General features: G+C 44.0%; 1 protein-coding gene across 2 annotated transcripts in view; it reads left to right on the forward strand.

The window, feature by feature from the left end:
- SHISA9 (shisa family member 9) overlaps nt 1–17462 on the forward strand; it is a 275651-nt gene extending 258189 nt beyond the window's left edge. For both annotated transcript variants that reach the window (XM_012760770.2, XM_012760771.2), the window contains one exon: nt 3898–17462. In XM_012760770.2, the coding sequence (XP_012616224.2) occupies nt 3898–4280 (383 nt within the window). In that variant the 3' untranslated portion in view covers nt 4281–17462. The remainder of the gene's footprint in view (nt 1–3897) is intronic.
- The last annotated feature ends 593 nt before the right edge of the window (nt 17463–18055 follow it).

An 18055-nucleotide genomic window follows, 5' to 3' on the forward strand; every position in this document is an offset into this window, starting at 1 on the left:
GGGGATCTGACCTTGTCAGACTTCCTAGAAGGGAGGAGTACCTGCACTGGGAGGCAGCTGGGGATAATAGGAGTGAGATGGGAGAATACTTCTCTTTAGTTCTCTGCAAAACCCTATGTGCTGGCCCCGTGACAGGTGTCGGGGCTCTACCTGTGGTTCCCAACACTGGCTGCACGTTAGAATTGCATCACGGTGTGTCTGGGTCGCACCCTCAGAGATTCTGATTGAACAGGTGTGGGAAGGGGCCCAGGTATCTGAATACCTTAAAAGCTCCCCCCACCCCCTGCTGTGATTCCCATGTGCTGGCAGGATTTGAGTAAGGATCACGGAGCCACACAGATGAAAGGGTGTTCCTGCTCTCAAATAACTCAAGGTCTAGTGGGGAAACACATGAATACGGAGAATTATAAAGCAGCACAGCCAGTGCTGTGATGGAGAGGGCAGGGGTCACCTCGCAATCTGGGGGAGTCAGGGAGGTGACAACTTACCTGAATCTTGAAAGATGAGTAACAGCAAGTCTGGTGCCAAAACCGCAGCTCAAACCTCTGGTTCTTAGACCACACCGGTGGCGACCTGGTTCTAAATCCTAGTATGACTGGGTGGTTCTCCTTCATAGCACTGACCATATCTATACTTTTATGTAATTTGTGGATTATTTGGTAACTCTCCACCCCTCCCCTGTAGAATGTCCCCCCCACGAAGTCGGGGACCACGTCTGTTTCTGATTCTCCCTTGTATTTCCAGTGTCTAGCACATGGCAGGTGCCTGCTTGATGAATGACTAAGTGACTGAAGAAATAAATGGCTTTGAGACTGCAGCATGGAGAGTGGATTGGAGGAAGCGAAAAGAGGCAGGGAGGGCAGTTTCTGGTGATTGAAGTAGAGCAATGTTCAAAGACGGTAGAGGGAAGGGAATAGGCTAGAGTCACATTTGTTAGATATAGCTGGAAGGACCTGGTGCCTTAGCCTTTGTGGGGGAAGAGAAGAGGAGGTTGAAATTAACAATTCCTTCCAAGTTTCTGGCGTTAGTGGCTAAGGAGTGGGTGGTCCCATGTCAGGATAAAGAAGAACCTAGAGAAGAAGAGATCTGGGTAATGTGGATGGGGTCAGGCGTGGCCGCCTGGAGTACGAGATGCCAGTGAACCTGTCCAGGAGGTAACTGGACATGAGTTTTAAAGTGTACCAGGGAATCTTAGAGCATTCTTCTGTTGAAAGTTCGTGGCACTGGGAATCTAGAACTTTCCATTGAAAGGCAGGAAGATGGGACTCTAGTCCCAGCTCTAATATTGTGCCACCTTAAGCAATTCAGGATATTTCCTGAATGTGTGCTCCTCACATCTTAGTGGCAGATTCCAAGATTCCTTTTGGCTTTGACATTCTATATACCTTCAGGTAGCTCAAGAGTTTAGAGAAAGGGGACTATTTCTTAAAAGACTGTATCAGTCAGGGCTACTTACATTACAAGGAATAGAAACCCCACTTAACCTGTATTGCACCTAGGAAGTTAATATGTGGCTCCCAGGGGTGTTGTTTTGAGCAGGAGTCTGTGTGGAGGCCAGGCTTGCCAGGAAAGAGTGCTGTGATCAATGAATCATGTCTACCACGGACACAGAGGGAGCCAGTGGACATATTTTGGTTTCAGTTCTAAAAACAAAGCTTTTCCTCTATGGCCTTTCAAATATTGTTGATTGAACTTAGCTTCTACCTTGGCTCAGCCATTAGCTATGGGTAATCTTAGCTCCATCGTTTTATGAGCTTGACAGTTTCCTAACTTGTCAAGCAGGAGTAATAGCTGCCGTCTTTACTACCTTTGTTGGTGAAAGGATCAAATGCGAAAAGAAACATGGAACTATGACAGTCTCCTTAAGTTTATATATATTTGCACATGCAACACTATGGGATGTTAAAAAATGTGGATGAAAGAACAGCAAATATTTCTGATCTCCTGAGAGATGTAAGTTCAAAAGTTTATAATTAAGAAGTTAATTTAAAAAGTGTGTAGAGAATCTTATCATAAAAGAATTCCAAGAGAAAATGAAAGGAAGTCATTTATTTTATTTTGTTAAAAAATAGAGAACTAAGGAAAGAAAGAGAAGTAAAAATGGAATGGAGAGAGGGAAGAAGGAAGGAAGGAAGGAAGGAAGGAAGGAAGGAAGGAAGGAAGGAAGGAAGGAAGGAAGGAAGGAAGGAAGGAAGGAAGGAAGGAAAAAATCATTCAATGCTGCAGAGAGAGTGGGGAAATTGAGCGGAAATTGATATAATGCTTTTTTTTTTTTTTTTGAGACAGAGTCTCGCTTTCTTGCATAGGCTAGAGTGAGTGCCGTGGCGTCAGCCTAGCTCACAGCAACCTCAAACTCCTGGGCTCAAGCGATCCTCCTGCCTCAGCCTCCCAAGTAGCTGGGACTACAGGCACAAGCCACCATGCCCGGCTGATTTTTTTTTTATATATATATATATTAGTTGGCCAATTAATTTCTTTCTATTTTTATGGTAGAGACGGGGTCTCGCTCAGGCTGGTTTTGAACTCCTGACCTTGAGCAATCCGCCCGCCTCGGCCTCCCAGAGTGCTAGGATTACAGGCGTGAGCCACCGCGCCCGGCCTGATATAATGCTTTTTGCACAGTAATTGGCAATAGGTATCAAGAGCCTTAACAATGTTTATACTCTTTGGCCAAATAATTCTGCTTTTGATAATCCAGATCAGAGTCAGCAAATTTTTTTTGAAGTCAATATTTCAAGCTGTGGAGGCCATAAAGTTTCTGACACAAGTCCTCAATTCTACCATAGCAGAGCAAAAGCAGCCAATGAATAGATGTGGCTTTGTTTCCAACAAAACTTTACTTACAAAAATAAGTGGTAGCCAGATTTGCCCCATGTGCTGTGGTTTGCCAATCCCTGACATAAACTAGGAAAATATTTTTAGAATTATTCTAAGTTCTAAATATAAAGAGAAACCAAAAGATTCTCATCTCAGCTTTATTTGTAATAAAAAAATATTGATACAACTGTTCATGCATAGAAAGACTGATTAATTTTGATCATTCTACTCAATGAATTATTTTGTAGGCATTAAAATGCTGTCTGTTAGTAATTTATAACAATTTGGAGAAATGCTTGATAAAAAGTTACATGAACGATTGAAACAGTTATTCATAATGATATTGGTGATGAACAATATGCTTTACACACATTGCATCATTTCACTCTCCAAACAAATCTACTTTTTTTTATTGTAACTGCTTTCTTCATGCAGAAGCTGATGGTAATAAAAGTTAAGTACTTAGCCAAGCTTACACCGCTAGTAGAGTTGGGACGTGAACGTGGGTCTGCTTAACTGGCGAAAAGCTGAAACAAAAGCAAGCACATAAACCAAGAAAAATCCTACCTTAAACTCTGTTTAGCAAAAAGACGAGAAGAAAATACACCCGAAAGTTGGTATCGGCTGTCCTGATTCATAGGTGATAGACTTGAAGATTTCTCAACATGTTTTGTAGTCTCTGTAATGAGAATGTGTCACCTGAATAACAAAGAAACAACACGTGGGTTTTATAGGAAAGCCAAGGGTGGCAGAACGCTAGGTGGGACTGGGGTGGGAGGAGTGATTTTTGTGGGCGTAGGGGGATCTAGACATTCCCCTGGGGATGTGCCCTTACCCCTCTTGGTCCTGCTCTTGTTTGTGCCAAGCACATGGCGCTGCCCTTCCCTCTGTCGTCTTCCAGGCGGAGTTTCTAGTGTGTGTCGTTTGGACTGTTGGCCCGTTTTTTATGCTCTCTTTTACGCTCTCTCAGGTTGACCTGCCAATCCCTAACTCTCTCTCTCTTTCTCTCTCTCTCTCTCTCCTCTCTCTCCCTCTCTCTGCTCCCCCCTGCCCTGCCTTGTCCACCGGCCCACCGCCCAGCCGACAAGGTCAACGATGACTTCTACTCCAAGCGACGGCACCTGGCTGAGCTGGCCGCCAAGGGGAACTTGCCTCTGCACCCCGTGAGAGTGGAGGACGAGCCGCGGGCCTTCAGCCCCGAGCACGGGCCCGCCAAGCAGAACGGACAGAAGTCCCGCACCAACAAGATGCCCCCGCACCCCCTGGCCTACAACTCCACCGCCAACTTTAAGGGCTGGGACCCCAACGAGCAGTCTCTGCGGCGGCAGGCTTACGGCAACAAGGGCAAACTGGGCACGGCCGAGTCGGGCTCCAGCGACCCCTTGGGGACTCGCACCCAGCAGCACTACCCGCCCCCACAGCCATACTTCATCACCAACAGCAAAACGGAAGTGACTGTCTGAGCTTTCGCGACAGGGAGCACCCTGGAGACCACACTCAACTGAGAGGCAAAAAATAAATCCTGGCCACACCCGCCCTGTCCTCCCCCCCACGATCCAACACACACACACCCACACACCCACCCGCAACGAGAACCGACTCCAAACCTGCTGGTGACACGGAAGCGTGCTTTTCCTGGGACATGCCCAACACGTGTCGGCGGGCAGCTGAGGAAGATTGAAGCATGGACATTCAGCAATACAGTAAAGGGGAAACCGAGGCACGCTCTGTCAACTTCAGGCCCCAGGTGGCCGACTCACATGCCCTAAACCATGGGGCTAATTTTTCTTTTCTTCCTAACTGGAAACTGAAATCCATGATTTAAAAAAAAACAAAAACAAAAAAAGTAGCACAATTTAGAGAAATTGTCCATTTGAGCACATACACAATTTGCCACTTGCTGTCTGTTTCTGGATGAAAAGAGCCGGGGTGAAAGGGGGTGTAGAGAGGTAGGGTGGACGCAAGAGAAGAGCGTATTTGAGAAGAGGGGTTGTTTGGGGAGGAATTTGCCCACATCATAAGCATTTTTCTAATCCCAAGAAGGAGTGATGTGAATGCCAAACTTTGATGAGTAGGAGATGGTCACTGGGCCCCAACCGTTACATTTATAATAATTTTCATATCATCAATGTTGAAAGCAAAAAAACAACACACACTCAAGCTCACAAAAAATAAATAGACCCTGAACCCACCGACAGTGCTGGGAAAGAAAAAACAAAAAACAAAAAAAACACGTTCTCGAGAACTCCCATAAAGACGATGACCATGGAAACGGGAGGGACGGGCTTCTATGGCGGGGAGAGGGTCCAGAGAGTAAGAAATAACATTTTTTAAAAATGAGAAATAGGATATAAGGCCACAACAAAGCAGACAGGAACAGCAGAATTGATTTTGGTCCAAAATCTTGAAGACTTAGGAAATCAACAAAGACAAAAGTCCACAGGTGGAGACGTCCACAGGCAGTGAAAAGGAGGCCCCGAAGCCTCCCATTTCTGGATTTCGCCTCCAGGACCTGAAACAGCCGCGGAAACAAGTCCTCTATTAACAGTCCGTCCCTGACGTCCCTCCTCCCTTCAGCGCGTGGCCACCGCTGCCAAACTTCAACTGCTTTGGACTGAAAATGTCATAAGCGTGGGTGGTGCCTTCAATGTGTTACTGTTGTTTAATGACAGTCTTGTTCCCCAAGTGCAACCTGTGTTCTTTTAGCCCCCCTCCCTCCTGTGTTTCTGCAGTAGTAGAAGATGTTTCTATCCTTCCTTTGTAGGTGAGCCTACCCCATAACACCCTCTGAGGGGGCCGCTGCAATGTCGGGGTACCTAAAGACGAAGACCTTCCAACTCCCCACATTGTCGAAACAGGTTCTTCCACTTTCCGGCCTCCCAAACCTGTCAGACACGTCTGGGTCCCATAATTCCCGTGGTCCCTGCAAATTACCTTCCCCAGATACTTCAACCCCATCCCAGAGTTTCCTGAGGTTCTTTTGCAGATTGGTTGTTACAGCCAATAGTCCTTGGGGGTCCCAACAAAGATAATTTTTCCTACAAGCTCTTTTTGTTGAGTGGAAGCTCAAAGAGGTTTGCATTTAAGGTGAGAGGTATTCAACTAGCCCCTTAAAGGTCTTGGCTGATTTTTTAACCGGAAACCTCAGAAGCCCCAGAGCTCCTCTGGTGTCAGGAGCTATAAAAGGTCTGGTCAAACTAGACTCAGAGCATTTTCTGGAGCCCTGAGCTGCCATGTTCTGCCTCACCTGTCTTTCCACCCTGATGTCGTGGAATCAGCAAAACCAGCTAGCTGTTTGTTCTCCTTCTCACTCCCAGCAGATGCGAGGACCCCCACAATGCATTTTATCCCTCTGAGCCTTAGTCTCCCACCTGAAACTTGGGGGATTTGGGCTAGGTCAAGCTTTTGAAGCTTTTAGAAACAGCAAAACCTCTGCCTATTTTTTTTTTAAGTGAAATCTTTCAGTGAACCCCCTAGCTAAGATCCCCGCATATAAAGAGGCAAATGATGCTGGACAATGTAGGGTTTGGGGATCGGGCACCCGCCCACCTTCTGGGCCTCCTTGCTGACACCCCAGAGCCCCCCAGAGCAGAGTAAATACCGCTGGGCTTGGTCGGTATTTCCTTGATCTTGGTTGGCTACATACCTGCTTTTGGCTACATACTTTGGTATTTCTGTGTATCACTGGCACGATATTTGTATTGAAACTGACTCATTTTTAATACATTGTATTTTTAAAATGAAAACTTCCTGCCTTCATCACAAACATAAAACCATTATTAATCACTATAAATAGAAAATAAGCATACAAATAAGTACAAAGGCAACAAAGTAGGAATGATTAAATTCTAGGTAGATACTGTTGCCTGTGGAAGGAAGTGTCTAAACCTAAAGCCTGCATGTGTTTCGTGCTTTCTCTCTCTCTCTCTCCCTCCCATCCCTCCCTTCCTCTCTCTTTCTCTCTTTTATAAGGAGATTAGCAGGTGTTAAAGAATTGTTAAAGATTCCAGCACCCAATGGAGACTTTCTCCTTGAAGTAATAAGATTAACTGAATTGTAAATGGAAAGGGAATCATTTCCTATGTGAGTCAGTGTTCAATAGTGCTGTATCCATGTACTGCCTACAACCGTTTTGCACACACCAGTGGTACACAGCCCACACTTCAGGAAATACTGGGTTGGCTTATCCGTGAGGCTCCCTCCAGCTCAAAGGCTCTGTCATTCTTATCTCCCTTCTTAGATCATCTTGCTTTCTGCCATCAACCCACTGCACCTCCCCCTTATCTCAACTCTGATTAAAGGTCTTTCTTGGTCTCTGAATCTATAGGATTTTATGTCTTCACACTCCTTCTCTTCTGAGTCAACGTCATCCACAGAACGGGGCTCCTTGCAGCCTGCGGCTGTAATGTTGGCAGCAAAGGTGCAGCCTGGTCAACAAGATGCAGCCGTGATGACAGCCCAGGAAGGACAAGTACTCCTCAAGTGGCACTTTGCAGGAAGGACAGTCTGAGAAGTACTTCTCAGGCTTGTTATCTGCTAGTTGGCTTTGGGAGCCAAACTGAGGAGGGCAGTTTGCACAGGGAGGGTCTGTTTATTGTTAGGGTTCCTCTTGGGAGGGTAGACAGACTTTCTGATGCTGAGAGGGAGGACAACTTAAGGAACTGTGTGTGACTGCCATGTACCAAGGACAGGATCCCATAGCTAGAGCGGGGAGACCTGGTAGAGGGAAACCAGAACAAAGCAGAGAGACCATCCTGTCCTCACGCCCTGGCACTAGCCTCTACCTTTTGCCTTTGCCTGTCCCCTGACTTCCAACCCAATGGGACCAGAGTCTGACCCCCTCTGCCTTCCCCAAGCGTCTCAGCCTCCACCTGTCTTGGGCTCTGCCTGGCCTCCCCATCTAACTCCCCCCCAGTTTTTTTTGTGTGTGTAAATGAAGCATATTTTATGTGCGGATATTTTAGTAACCGTATGTTCTGCAAGTAAACCTGTGTTAATACTTGTCAACAACTGCAGAGTTTATGATACCAATAATACTTCCTACAATGAAGAAAAAAAACCACATTTGTTTGTTTTCTAAGAATGTTTATTTGTAAACATATGTATTCACTATATTAATATGAATTTCTTACCTGGCAATAAAACTGATTATATGTGATGCCTTTGGGGTCGCCTTGTGTCCTTTCAGGGCCCTTCCTCCTAATTTGTGTTTTCACCAGGGAATACCAACGTTAGCATAGAGAGCTGAGTCTTTAATACTCAGAATATATGGGAGGCCGTTTCAGGTAAAGGGAATTTCTAGTTAACAGCAATTTATATAAATTTTCCGGGAGACTTTGTGTCGTTAGACTTCTTGACAAGTTTGTGTTGTATCTGTTCCTTCATTTTCTTGCCTTAAAAAACATATATATCATTTCTATGTCTCCTCCTCATAACTAAATTTATCTTTAATGGTCAGGAATCTTGCTGAGCTTCAGATTTTCTTGTTTTTCCCAGTGACCACGATTGTAAAAGACACAAATATTGAAAGGATGGAAGGTTGGATTCTTTCCCTATTTGTTAAATTTTATTTCCTGTCTGGCCTCTGTTAGCATGGAGTTTGAAATGTTCAGATAGAAACCTGTCTAAAAATGGTTCTTCCAGAAAAAGGCTCTGAGACAAGGATTTGAGAAGTGAAGAGAAGACTAGGGGGGTATAGAGGGGTTGAATAGGGAAGGAAAATCAGCCAATTAGGGTGCTTTATTGTGCCAGCTAGCAGTATGGGCAGCTTGAGTTTCATTCCACAAGGAAACTCTAGTACAGGGTGTTGGACACACACACACATTCAGAATTATCCTGCTCAAGGATGATGGAGCTTGGGTGTTTACCCCCATCAGACATCTTTTGCAAATTATTTCCAGGGCTGTTACTGTTCAGACACTCCTAGGCCGCCATGTGCAAAGTCAGGGGGATTTCTCTGGTGTCCAGAAAGCCCCAGGCACAGAGATGCCCCTACTGGCAGTTGGAAGTCAACAATTTTGAACTACAGTTTTAAAAACACAAGGGAAAGGGGCAAGAACTCGCAGTGGCTGCTCAAAGCCAGAGGTCCACAGTCCCTCGAAGATGAAGCTTCCACTCTCTGAATACTTAGAGATGGTACCAATGTCAAACAAAGAGGAGGGTGGACCACAGTCTGTAGTCCCAGTCAGGGTTTTTACTCTGGGATTTGGAGACCCTTCCTTGGCCACAGGGTCAGTTGAGCAGTGTCACCCAGAGCAGATCCCATGGGCTCTCTTGGAGGCATAGTTCTGGTTATTAGAGAACTCTGGAAGGCAGAGGATGCTCTTCTAAGTACTCAGGAACCATTGAGGTGTAAAGTCACTGACTAACACACATCACAGCCCCATGCATGCAGTTGTAGGACAGAGAATCTTGCCTCTGTGGGGAGGGACAGACTATTTCTCAAGTGAAGCCACCTGGGTGGTAATAACTCATGAACAGTAAGAACAATCATGCAAAGCTTATTTGCACAGCCAAACCCAGTTAGAGACTTTATGTACCCTGCCACATTTGGTCCTCACAACTGCAAGAGGTAGGCACTATTAGGCTTTGGGGATTCTGTTTAGAGATCTGCCTAAGATTTGAGTAATTTCCCCAAAGCACTTCAATTAGTAAACCATAGACCTAGGATTTGAACTCCAGAGTCCGTCCTTTGACTACCGTGCCAGGAGTTCTCGTGTGGATGAACATGTGAAGCAGTGGGGAAGCTCTATAAAAATGCTGTTTCCTAAGCTCCCTCAAAGAGATTTAGATGAGGTGGATCTGAATTGAGGCCTGGGATCCAGTGTTTGTAACAAAGTCCCTGTCGTGGCAATGCAGTGGCTCTGGGATCCTGCTGTGAGAAGCACTGCCCCATGCCATACTGCCTGGTCGTCCAACATCTCTGATCTCGTCCTGAGACCTTGAGATGCAGAAGAAAATGGGAGGGAGGGCTGTGCTTCCAGAAAGAGGGACCTCGCCATTGGCTTCATGTCCAGTGTTGAAAGGTTGTGTCCTATAATGAACAGAAGACGGACCCCAGGAGACCTGGTTGGTGGCACCAATTCCAAAGCTAATTTGCCAAGTGCCCTGAAACCAGCCTTCTCTGCCACTCTGTTTCTTCATCCTCCTTGAAGGAGGAGGTTGCAGTTGATAATCTTCAATCCTGCCCTTTCGCTTGACTAAGTGTTCTCCTTCTTCTCCATATAAAAATATGGTCGTTCTCCATGGTGGTTGGTACAATCAGTAGACTCATGTACCTTACCCCTTCCAAAGGTTTGTTCCTGGGTAACCAGGATTTTACTTGGGCGTAATAATAACAGTTACAGTAATGGATTCTGTGCTTTGAGCCCTTGCTGGGTACCTGGAGGTAGGCTAAAGGCTTTCTGTTGCTCTAACAACCATGGAGTAGTCTGGATGTTCTGAATGTTTTTGTGCCATGGGCCCCTTTGGCAGTCTGGCAATGCCTGTGTATTTTCTTCACAGAATAATGATTTTAGATAGGTAAAATAAAATACATATAATTATAAAATAAACCCATTTTCTTATAATATGGTCATGAAAATACTTAAAAAACCCACTTTTTTGAAATGATAATACAGTTGATCCTTGAACACCATAGGTTTGAGGTCCACTTACACGTGGATTTTCTTCTGCTTCTGCCATGCCTAAGGCTGCAAGGCTAACCCTTCTTCCTCCTCCGCCTCCTCTTCCTCCTCAGTGTGAAAATGTGAAGACAGTGAGGATGAAGACCTTCGTGATGATCTACTTCCACTTAATGACTAGCAAACATATATTCTCTTCCTTATGATTTTCTTTTCTCTAGTTTGCTTTTTTGTAAGTATAATTATGTGTTAATCCACTGTTTATGTTATTGGTAAGGCTTCTGGTCAAAGTAGGCTGTTCGTAATTAAATTGGGGGGTGGACTTAAAAGTTATATGCAGATTTTCGAGTGTGTGTAGGGCCAGTGACCCTTGCATTGTTCAAGGATCAGTTGTATACATCCTTTTTAACTAGTGCATTAAATAACACGATCTAATGACAGATTTCAAAGTTACAATAAGCACAACCAACTCTTTGAGCTATCTGCTATAAATGCAACATGACGTGACAATATCTGTGATTTTACTAGTGACAGAGTCCCAGATCAGTGCTTATATCACTGTGGTTTGTTGCCTACATTTATAATTGAGGGTCATACTAAATTTCAACTAGAGGCTAGTGAAAATAGAGATGTTATTTGTTTCTACTTAAGTTCACAAACCCACTGAATTTTGTCCACAAATCCCTCTGAGGGTCTGTGGGCCCCAGGTTAACCACCTGCTGACTAGCACAGCTGAGAGATACTTAACCTGTTTTCTTCATGCTTCTATTTTCTCATCTTTAAAATAGGGATAATGATAAGATCTTTATCATTGGCTGTTGTGAGAAATGAAATAATAGATAAAAAGACATTACCTCAATGCTTGACATCTACTAAATACTTAGACATTAACTTTTATCGTACTTATTATCTCATATTTATACCTATGATTAGCCTATAAAATTGCATTTTATTATTGCCATTCACAGAAAAAGAAACTGAGGCTCGGAGAGGTTAAACTTGCACAAAGTAACACAGCAAGTCAGTGGCAGAGCTGATGGAAACCCACCTCTTGTTCAGCCTCAAGCTCTGGGCCATATACAATGCTGTGTCTTTTTTTTTTTTTTTTTTTCAGTGATTATATTAAATAGCCTCACTTCTCCCTGGAATGAGGCCAGGTAGACACTGGAGCAGATCATAATGGATGTCCCCAGTTCTTCGCCCCTCTGTAAGGAGAAAGAGGTTCAGGAAGCTCTTGTCTGGGGCCTATTTATTTAAAGGCATATGGGAGACAGTTAATACTAATGTTCTTCATTCAACACAAGCTGTCTCCAACCCAGCGCTTAGAAGATCCCAATTACAAGTCCCTCACTGTCCCAGAAATTGTCAGATTCTGGTTTTTTAAAAGTCAATCCTATTAGAAATATATTCATCATATAAAATTGAAATAAATCTTCCTCATAAGTTCAAACAGTCTCAGCGTTGATAGATAATAATTATCATAATGCTAATGGTAGCAACAGTTCCTTTTATTACCAAATATGGAGCTTTTATTGTGTGTCAGGCACTGGGTTAGGCACTGTAAATGCATTACCTAATTTTCTCCACTCGACAGTGCTCTGAGAAAGAAACACACCCATTTTCAAGATAGGGAAGACTGAGGCTCAGGTAGACAAAAAGGCCTCCCCCAAGATCATACATCTAGGGAGTGGCAGGGTTAGAATTCAACCTGATCCCAAAGCCAACCTTATCACAATGATCCATTTTGTTTTTACATGTTCCGTACCAGTATCTACTTTCTTTCGGGTATAAAAATGCAAACCAAAATAGTTCTAGGGAGATAGAACTGGAGTTCAGTCCAGGGAGTATTCACTGATCCATGTCCACTCCTATCAGCTGCCATTGTCTTGGAGGCATTGAACTGGCCCGATGCTGCCTCGGTTGGTGTTTCTGTCCTCTGTTCTTGAAGACCTGCTTCGAGTCTGTCCTCTGTATTCCACAGATCACCTGCAAAGCAGAGTTGGTCTTTGCAATGCTTGAGTGTCTGTGAGGTAGGAAAGAAAGCAGGACCAGAAGAGGACTCTGGGACAAGCAGACAGGAAACTAGGAATCTTAACTAGACGTGCCTTAATTTTGTGTGATCTTGGGAAAGTCGCTCCCCCTCTCTCGAGGCAGTGTGAGATTTTGGATAAGAGCAGGGCCTCTGCAGTCAGGGGGTCCATGTCTGAGCCCCAGGCGACCTGTCATGCAACTCTATCAAAGGGTTGTTATAATAACGAAATAAGATAATCCATGTAAAATTCTGAGCACAGTTCCTGGAGAAAATGATTTTCAGTATTTTAAAACTTCATTCAAACATCATGACATACCCCAGGCCCTACAGCAGGGGTTAGTAGAAACATCAAAGCAGAATTGATCTTTGGAATGCTTGAGTGTTTGTGAGGTAGGAAAGAAAGCAGGACTAGAAGAAGACTTAGGGGCAAGCAGACAGGAAACTATCTGCTTGGGATAAAACTGTTGCTTTGGATAAAACATATGTAAACTTGGTGTGGTGCCTTTTCTTTCAATTCTTTGGTCGCTGGTGATGTTATGAGCATTCCAGAGATATTATTTTACTGCAGACCCTATGAGATGTAGTTTTGGTGAATTTTTTTAAATGGGGGGAAAAAGTCAATTTTTGTTTAATGAGAGTGGTTTTCTTGGTAGAGGGAAATTTTTTAGATCCAGATGTCTATAAGGGATTATAATTAATGAGGTCCATGGTAGTAAAAATGATTGAGAACCCCTGACTTTAGATGATGTAATAGTTATTTTTTTTGGCATAACTACATAATTACCCTCAAACTTAGCAGCTTAAAAAAATACACACATTTTTTTATCTCAGTTTCTGTGGGCAGGAATCTGAGCATGGCTTAGCTGTGTCATCTGCTCTGGGGTCTCTCATGAGGCTGCCAGCAAGGTGTCAGCCAGGGCTGCAGTATAATCTGAAGGCTCAGTTGGGGAAGGTCTGTTTTCAGGTTCACTCATATACTTATTGGCAGAACTCAGTTCCTCAGGGGTCGTCAGACTGCAGCCCTCAGTTACTAGCTGGCTCTTGGCCAGAGGCCATTCTCAGTTTCTTGCCCCGTGGGTCCCTCCAATATAGAAGCTTGCTTCAGCAAAGACAGCAGGAGAGAGAGAGAGCCTTCCAGCAAACAGAAGTCACAGTCTTTTAAAATGACAGAAGTGACATCCCTTCCACATCACCATATTCTGTTGGTTAGAAGCAAGTTGCTCAAGGGGAAAGAATTTCAAAAGGCTGAACGAATAAATGGTGAGAATCATTTGGGGGCATCTTAAAGGCTGCCTGCCATGGATGGTATCCAAGTTCCCTCCACTGCAAGAGTCTGAGCTTTCAGGTTTTTGTGGGTAGTGGGTCTCTGAGTATAGTTGTAACTGTCAGAGAGGCAGTCAACTAACTAAGTTGGGATGAAATCTTGGCTCTACCACTAGTTCCTGTATGTGCCTTAGTTTCTCCATCTTCAATAATGGGGATGATAATGGCACCCACCCATCAGGTTTATTGTATGAGGTCTTTACTATGCAATGCTTGCATGATAAAGAGAGCTGATTGTCCAACAAAGATATGATGGAGAGTTGTGGCTGTCCATGCAGATGCTAAGCTTCCTAACCCTTCTCCCCTGGCGTCTGGATGGAAGCCATGCAACTGAGTTTTGGACAATATGGGTAGAAGTGCTATGGGCCACTTTCAGACATGGCCCATAAAACCCTCCAGCATGAACCTCCTAACTCACTCCCCAATCTGCTGGATGGATGCCAACACCCAGGGCAACCTTAGAAACCACATGTTGAAGATGACAGAGCCTTAGTCATCCTAAGTCTCTAAATGATTTTGTGGAGCAGTGACTTCCCTCACCTCCAGTTGAACTTTGTGTGAGTAAGGAACAGTCTTCTATTGTGTTAAGTCCTGAGCTTTCAGGGTTTATCTGTTAGAGTAGGTAGAATTTCCTTAACAAATACAAAAGATAAAACACTTAGAACTTAAAGCACTATCTGGTACATAAAAAAATAAATGTCATCTGTTACTTTCTTCTTCTTCATCATCATCATCATCGTCATCATCATTATCATCTTAACTAAACTTCTACATGGTGGTAGCAACTTTACATACCTGATCTTTGATCTTTCCAGAAACCCTGAAAGGGTTAGTATCTCCATTTTATAGATAAGGACATTGAGAGGGTCACAGGGCAGGTGCAGGAGTGATCATCTAAACTGGGATTTGTCTGGTTCTGCCGTTTCTAGCATCCCACTTAACCCTCTCAAAGTTGCTGCTACTATCTGGATCCAGTTATTGCGGTAAAACAATCCAGTCATTGCGGTATAGAAGAATGTCTTCATCATCAGCTTGGCATCTCACTTATTTTCTTGTCAGATCCCAAATCCTAACTTGTGCTGTGTTGTACAGTTCAAAGAAAGCATTTCACATCAAGAAATGTCATGGTTGCTAGAAATAATTTTGTCACATCCTCTTGAAATTTTCCTCTTTGCAAGTTCAGAGGTTTTAGTTAGATTCAAATCTTATAATGCCTCTTTTTAAGCCATTATAAAAGGGCAACTCATTTTTAAAAAAAATCGCAGCGTCCTAATAGAACACTTCTTTGTTTTCATCTTAATAGGCACAAAATGGGAAGACTCTAAAGAGGCAATTTATGACATGCAGGTGCCTTATTTTCTGGTCATTTGAAGTTGTTTTTGATGCTGTAATTTTGTTTATGTCTTTTTCTGTCCATTTATCAAAGGCTGTTGAGCTGAATGTACCAGAATCCTACAAGTGAGGCATCTGTTGAATTCCCGGATTTAGGGTACCATAAGTCAACACCTGCCTTTATCTTGAGTCTCATTATTTGCCATGAGAATCATGGGCATTTGATTCTTTCTCACACTGAGTCAACATAATTTTGGACAAAATTTAGAGAACACTCTGAGTACTCGGTTCTGCTCAAAGCACCTCATTTAGTAATTCATTTAACAAATATGGAGCATCTACTTGTGGAGGGGTTTGAGGATACAAGGGTCCTTCTGCTGATTCCTCTCCCCTCCCTCCTCCTCCCCACAAAGTATTTTTTAAATAAGGAAAATGGAAGACAGACAGTGGATAAACAAATGCTGTAAAGAGATAAAGAGAGGCCTCATGGGTAGCAGGGAGTCTCAAAGCCAGATAACTTTGGATTCGAATCCTTTCTCTAACGCTTCTAGCTATGTGGCCTTGCAGAAGCTACCGAGCTTTTCAGCCTAGGTTTTCTCATCTCTAGAACAAACGCAATCATACCAACCTTGCAGTGCTGTTTAAGCATTTGAGATAAGGTATGCGGAACATTTAATCTTGGTGGAATGTTCAATAAACTGGAGCTGTTATTAATATGAAGTTATTTGCTTATCCTTGGTTCCCACTCATTAAGAACTGGCTAATGGAGTTAACTTGGTTTTTCCCTTTTGTCTTTGTTGAGGTCTCCAGCAACAGATCCCGAGACAGGAATTCATGTGCACAGTGGGAATACTTGGAGAAACTGACATGGGAATGTTGATTAGACAGAGGCGGAAGAACACAAGCAAGGGTATAATTTCAAGCAATGTGTCTCAGAGGGTAGCTCTGGTGTGTATAACTCTTTAGAATTTGCACCCATCCCCAGCAAGGGAGCTGGGCTTTCATCAGCACACACCCACTAGTCATTAGCCAAAGACGTAGCCCATGTCACTTTAGGCAATCAGTTTAGCCTCCTTGACTTAAATTTTGTCACATATAAAACAGGAATAACGATGCACTTTTGGTAGATTTGTTGTAGGCTGAGATGTCTTTGTGTTCACTGATTTATTTGACAAATATACAGTGAGCATCTGCTATATGTCAAACTCAGGGATAAGCAATGGTGCACTGAGATGAATCAGACACAGGTACTGCCTTTCAAGACCTTGGCATCTAGTGGGGGAGGCAGGCACATAAATTGCCAACTGTTCTTCCACAAACATTCTTTCTCTCCTTCTTTCTCTATCTCCTCTTCTATGTCTCTGTTTTTGTCTCAGTTGCATCTCCTCTTCTTCCTTCCACCCCACATTCTTCCTCCTTCACTTCATCTCTGCATTTCTATCTTGCATCCTCCTGCCCTCACCACATACAATTCTAGTTTTTATATCAATTGGAGGGTATCCAACCAGCTACCCTTTCAAGTTCCTGCCTCCTGCTGCTGTTTTCCAAGGTATCTTATGAAGGGTGCATGGTCTATGAAGTTCTGGGGAATTCACTTTGACCCAGAACCTCAGGTGTGTGACAGAAGGAGACTTGGAGATAAGAGAAAACCATCCAGAGCATCACTTAAAGCTTGGGGGATGGAGGAGGAGGGCATGCAACTAGTGGTCCTGTGTGGGCAGCCCTAGAGAACAGCAAAATAATTTATGGTTAATTTCACTGGGGAGGTGGGGAACAGGGGTGATTTCCCTGCTATTTTGTAGATGGGTGGGCTACTAAGAGCATGAGGAGAGGTGCCAGAAAATTCTTGGTTTTAATTCTAGCTCTGAAACTAGCTGCATGATCTTGGACAATGTTTTTCTCACTCATGTGATATAGAGGTTGCATTCAGTGATCTTTTTGGATGGCTCTGTTCCTTTCAGCCAGGAACTCTGCCTTCATAAATTTCTTATTCCTCTGACCCTCCCACCTCCATTGTGCCTTACTCTGAGAATGGTACCCACAAGGTACTTACATAATAACAACCAACTCACTATTTTCATTCCAGGATTCTGGGAGATGGTTAGTTTGGGGCTTGAAAAAGATCTATATGCAGGGCACTGGAAGCAGAGTCTATTGGCTGGCACTCACTCGGCTATTTTATTGTGAAGTCAAGGGCGGTTGTTGCAGATGGAGAGGCCAACCTTCATGACTTGTCTAACCAGCATTTCTTAGACTCAAGCACCATGATTCAGGAGCTCTGGGGGCCCAGGAATCTGCACTTTAAGAGGCACACCAGAGATTCTGATGCAAGGAGTTGGCAGAGGACTGTTGAGAATCACTTACAGAGACCTGAGCGTGGCTCCACCACCAATGCTCTGTGGACTCCTTACCTAGTTGTATGAGGTCTCTGAGCATCTATCTTCATCTGCAAAACAGGGCTCTGCACCCTTGCCCTGTATTTCTGCAGGATTTCTGTGAGGAACAGATTAAAATGGTAGATGAGAAAAGTCTAAGAGGCTCCCGGAGAATCGAAGATGATGGCCTTTGTGTATGAAGGTGCTGCACCCCAAGCTTCCATCTCTCTAAACACAGGGGCAAAGGGACTGCAGACAGCCAACATTCCAGGGAATGTTTCAGCCCCTCATCCCATCTCTGGTATGAGGTACCTCTTGAGCTCCACTTTACCTGCTTTTGGCCAACTTTTTTTTTGTCGTTGTTAACTCTTCCATTGCCATGGCAACCAGCTGTGCAGGTGTACTGTAGAGCTCTTGCTATCTGCCTCAGTGCCTTGCTCACTTCACCATGGAGGAGGCATGTGAAAACCAGAAGTGGGAGGGGGTTAACACCCCAAGGCCCAAACTCTGCCCAACGGCAGGTAGAAACCCTCTCTACCTCTTGCATAGCCCCC

Source organism: Microcebus murinus, chromosome 19 (assembly GCF_040939455.1).
Source record: "Microcebus murinus isolate Inina chromosome 19, M.murinus_Inina_mat1.0, whole genome shotgun sequence".
Taxonomy (NCBI): domain Eukaryota; kingdom Metazoa; phylum Chordata; class Mammalia; order Primates; family Cheirogaleidae; genus Microcebus; species Microcebus murinus.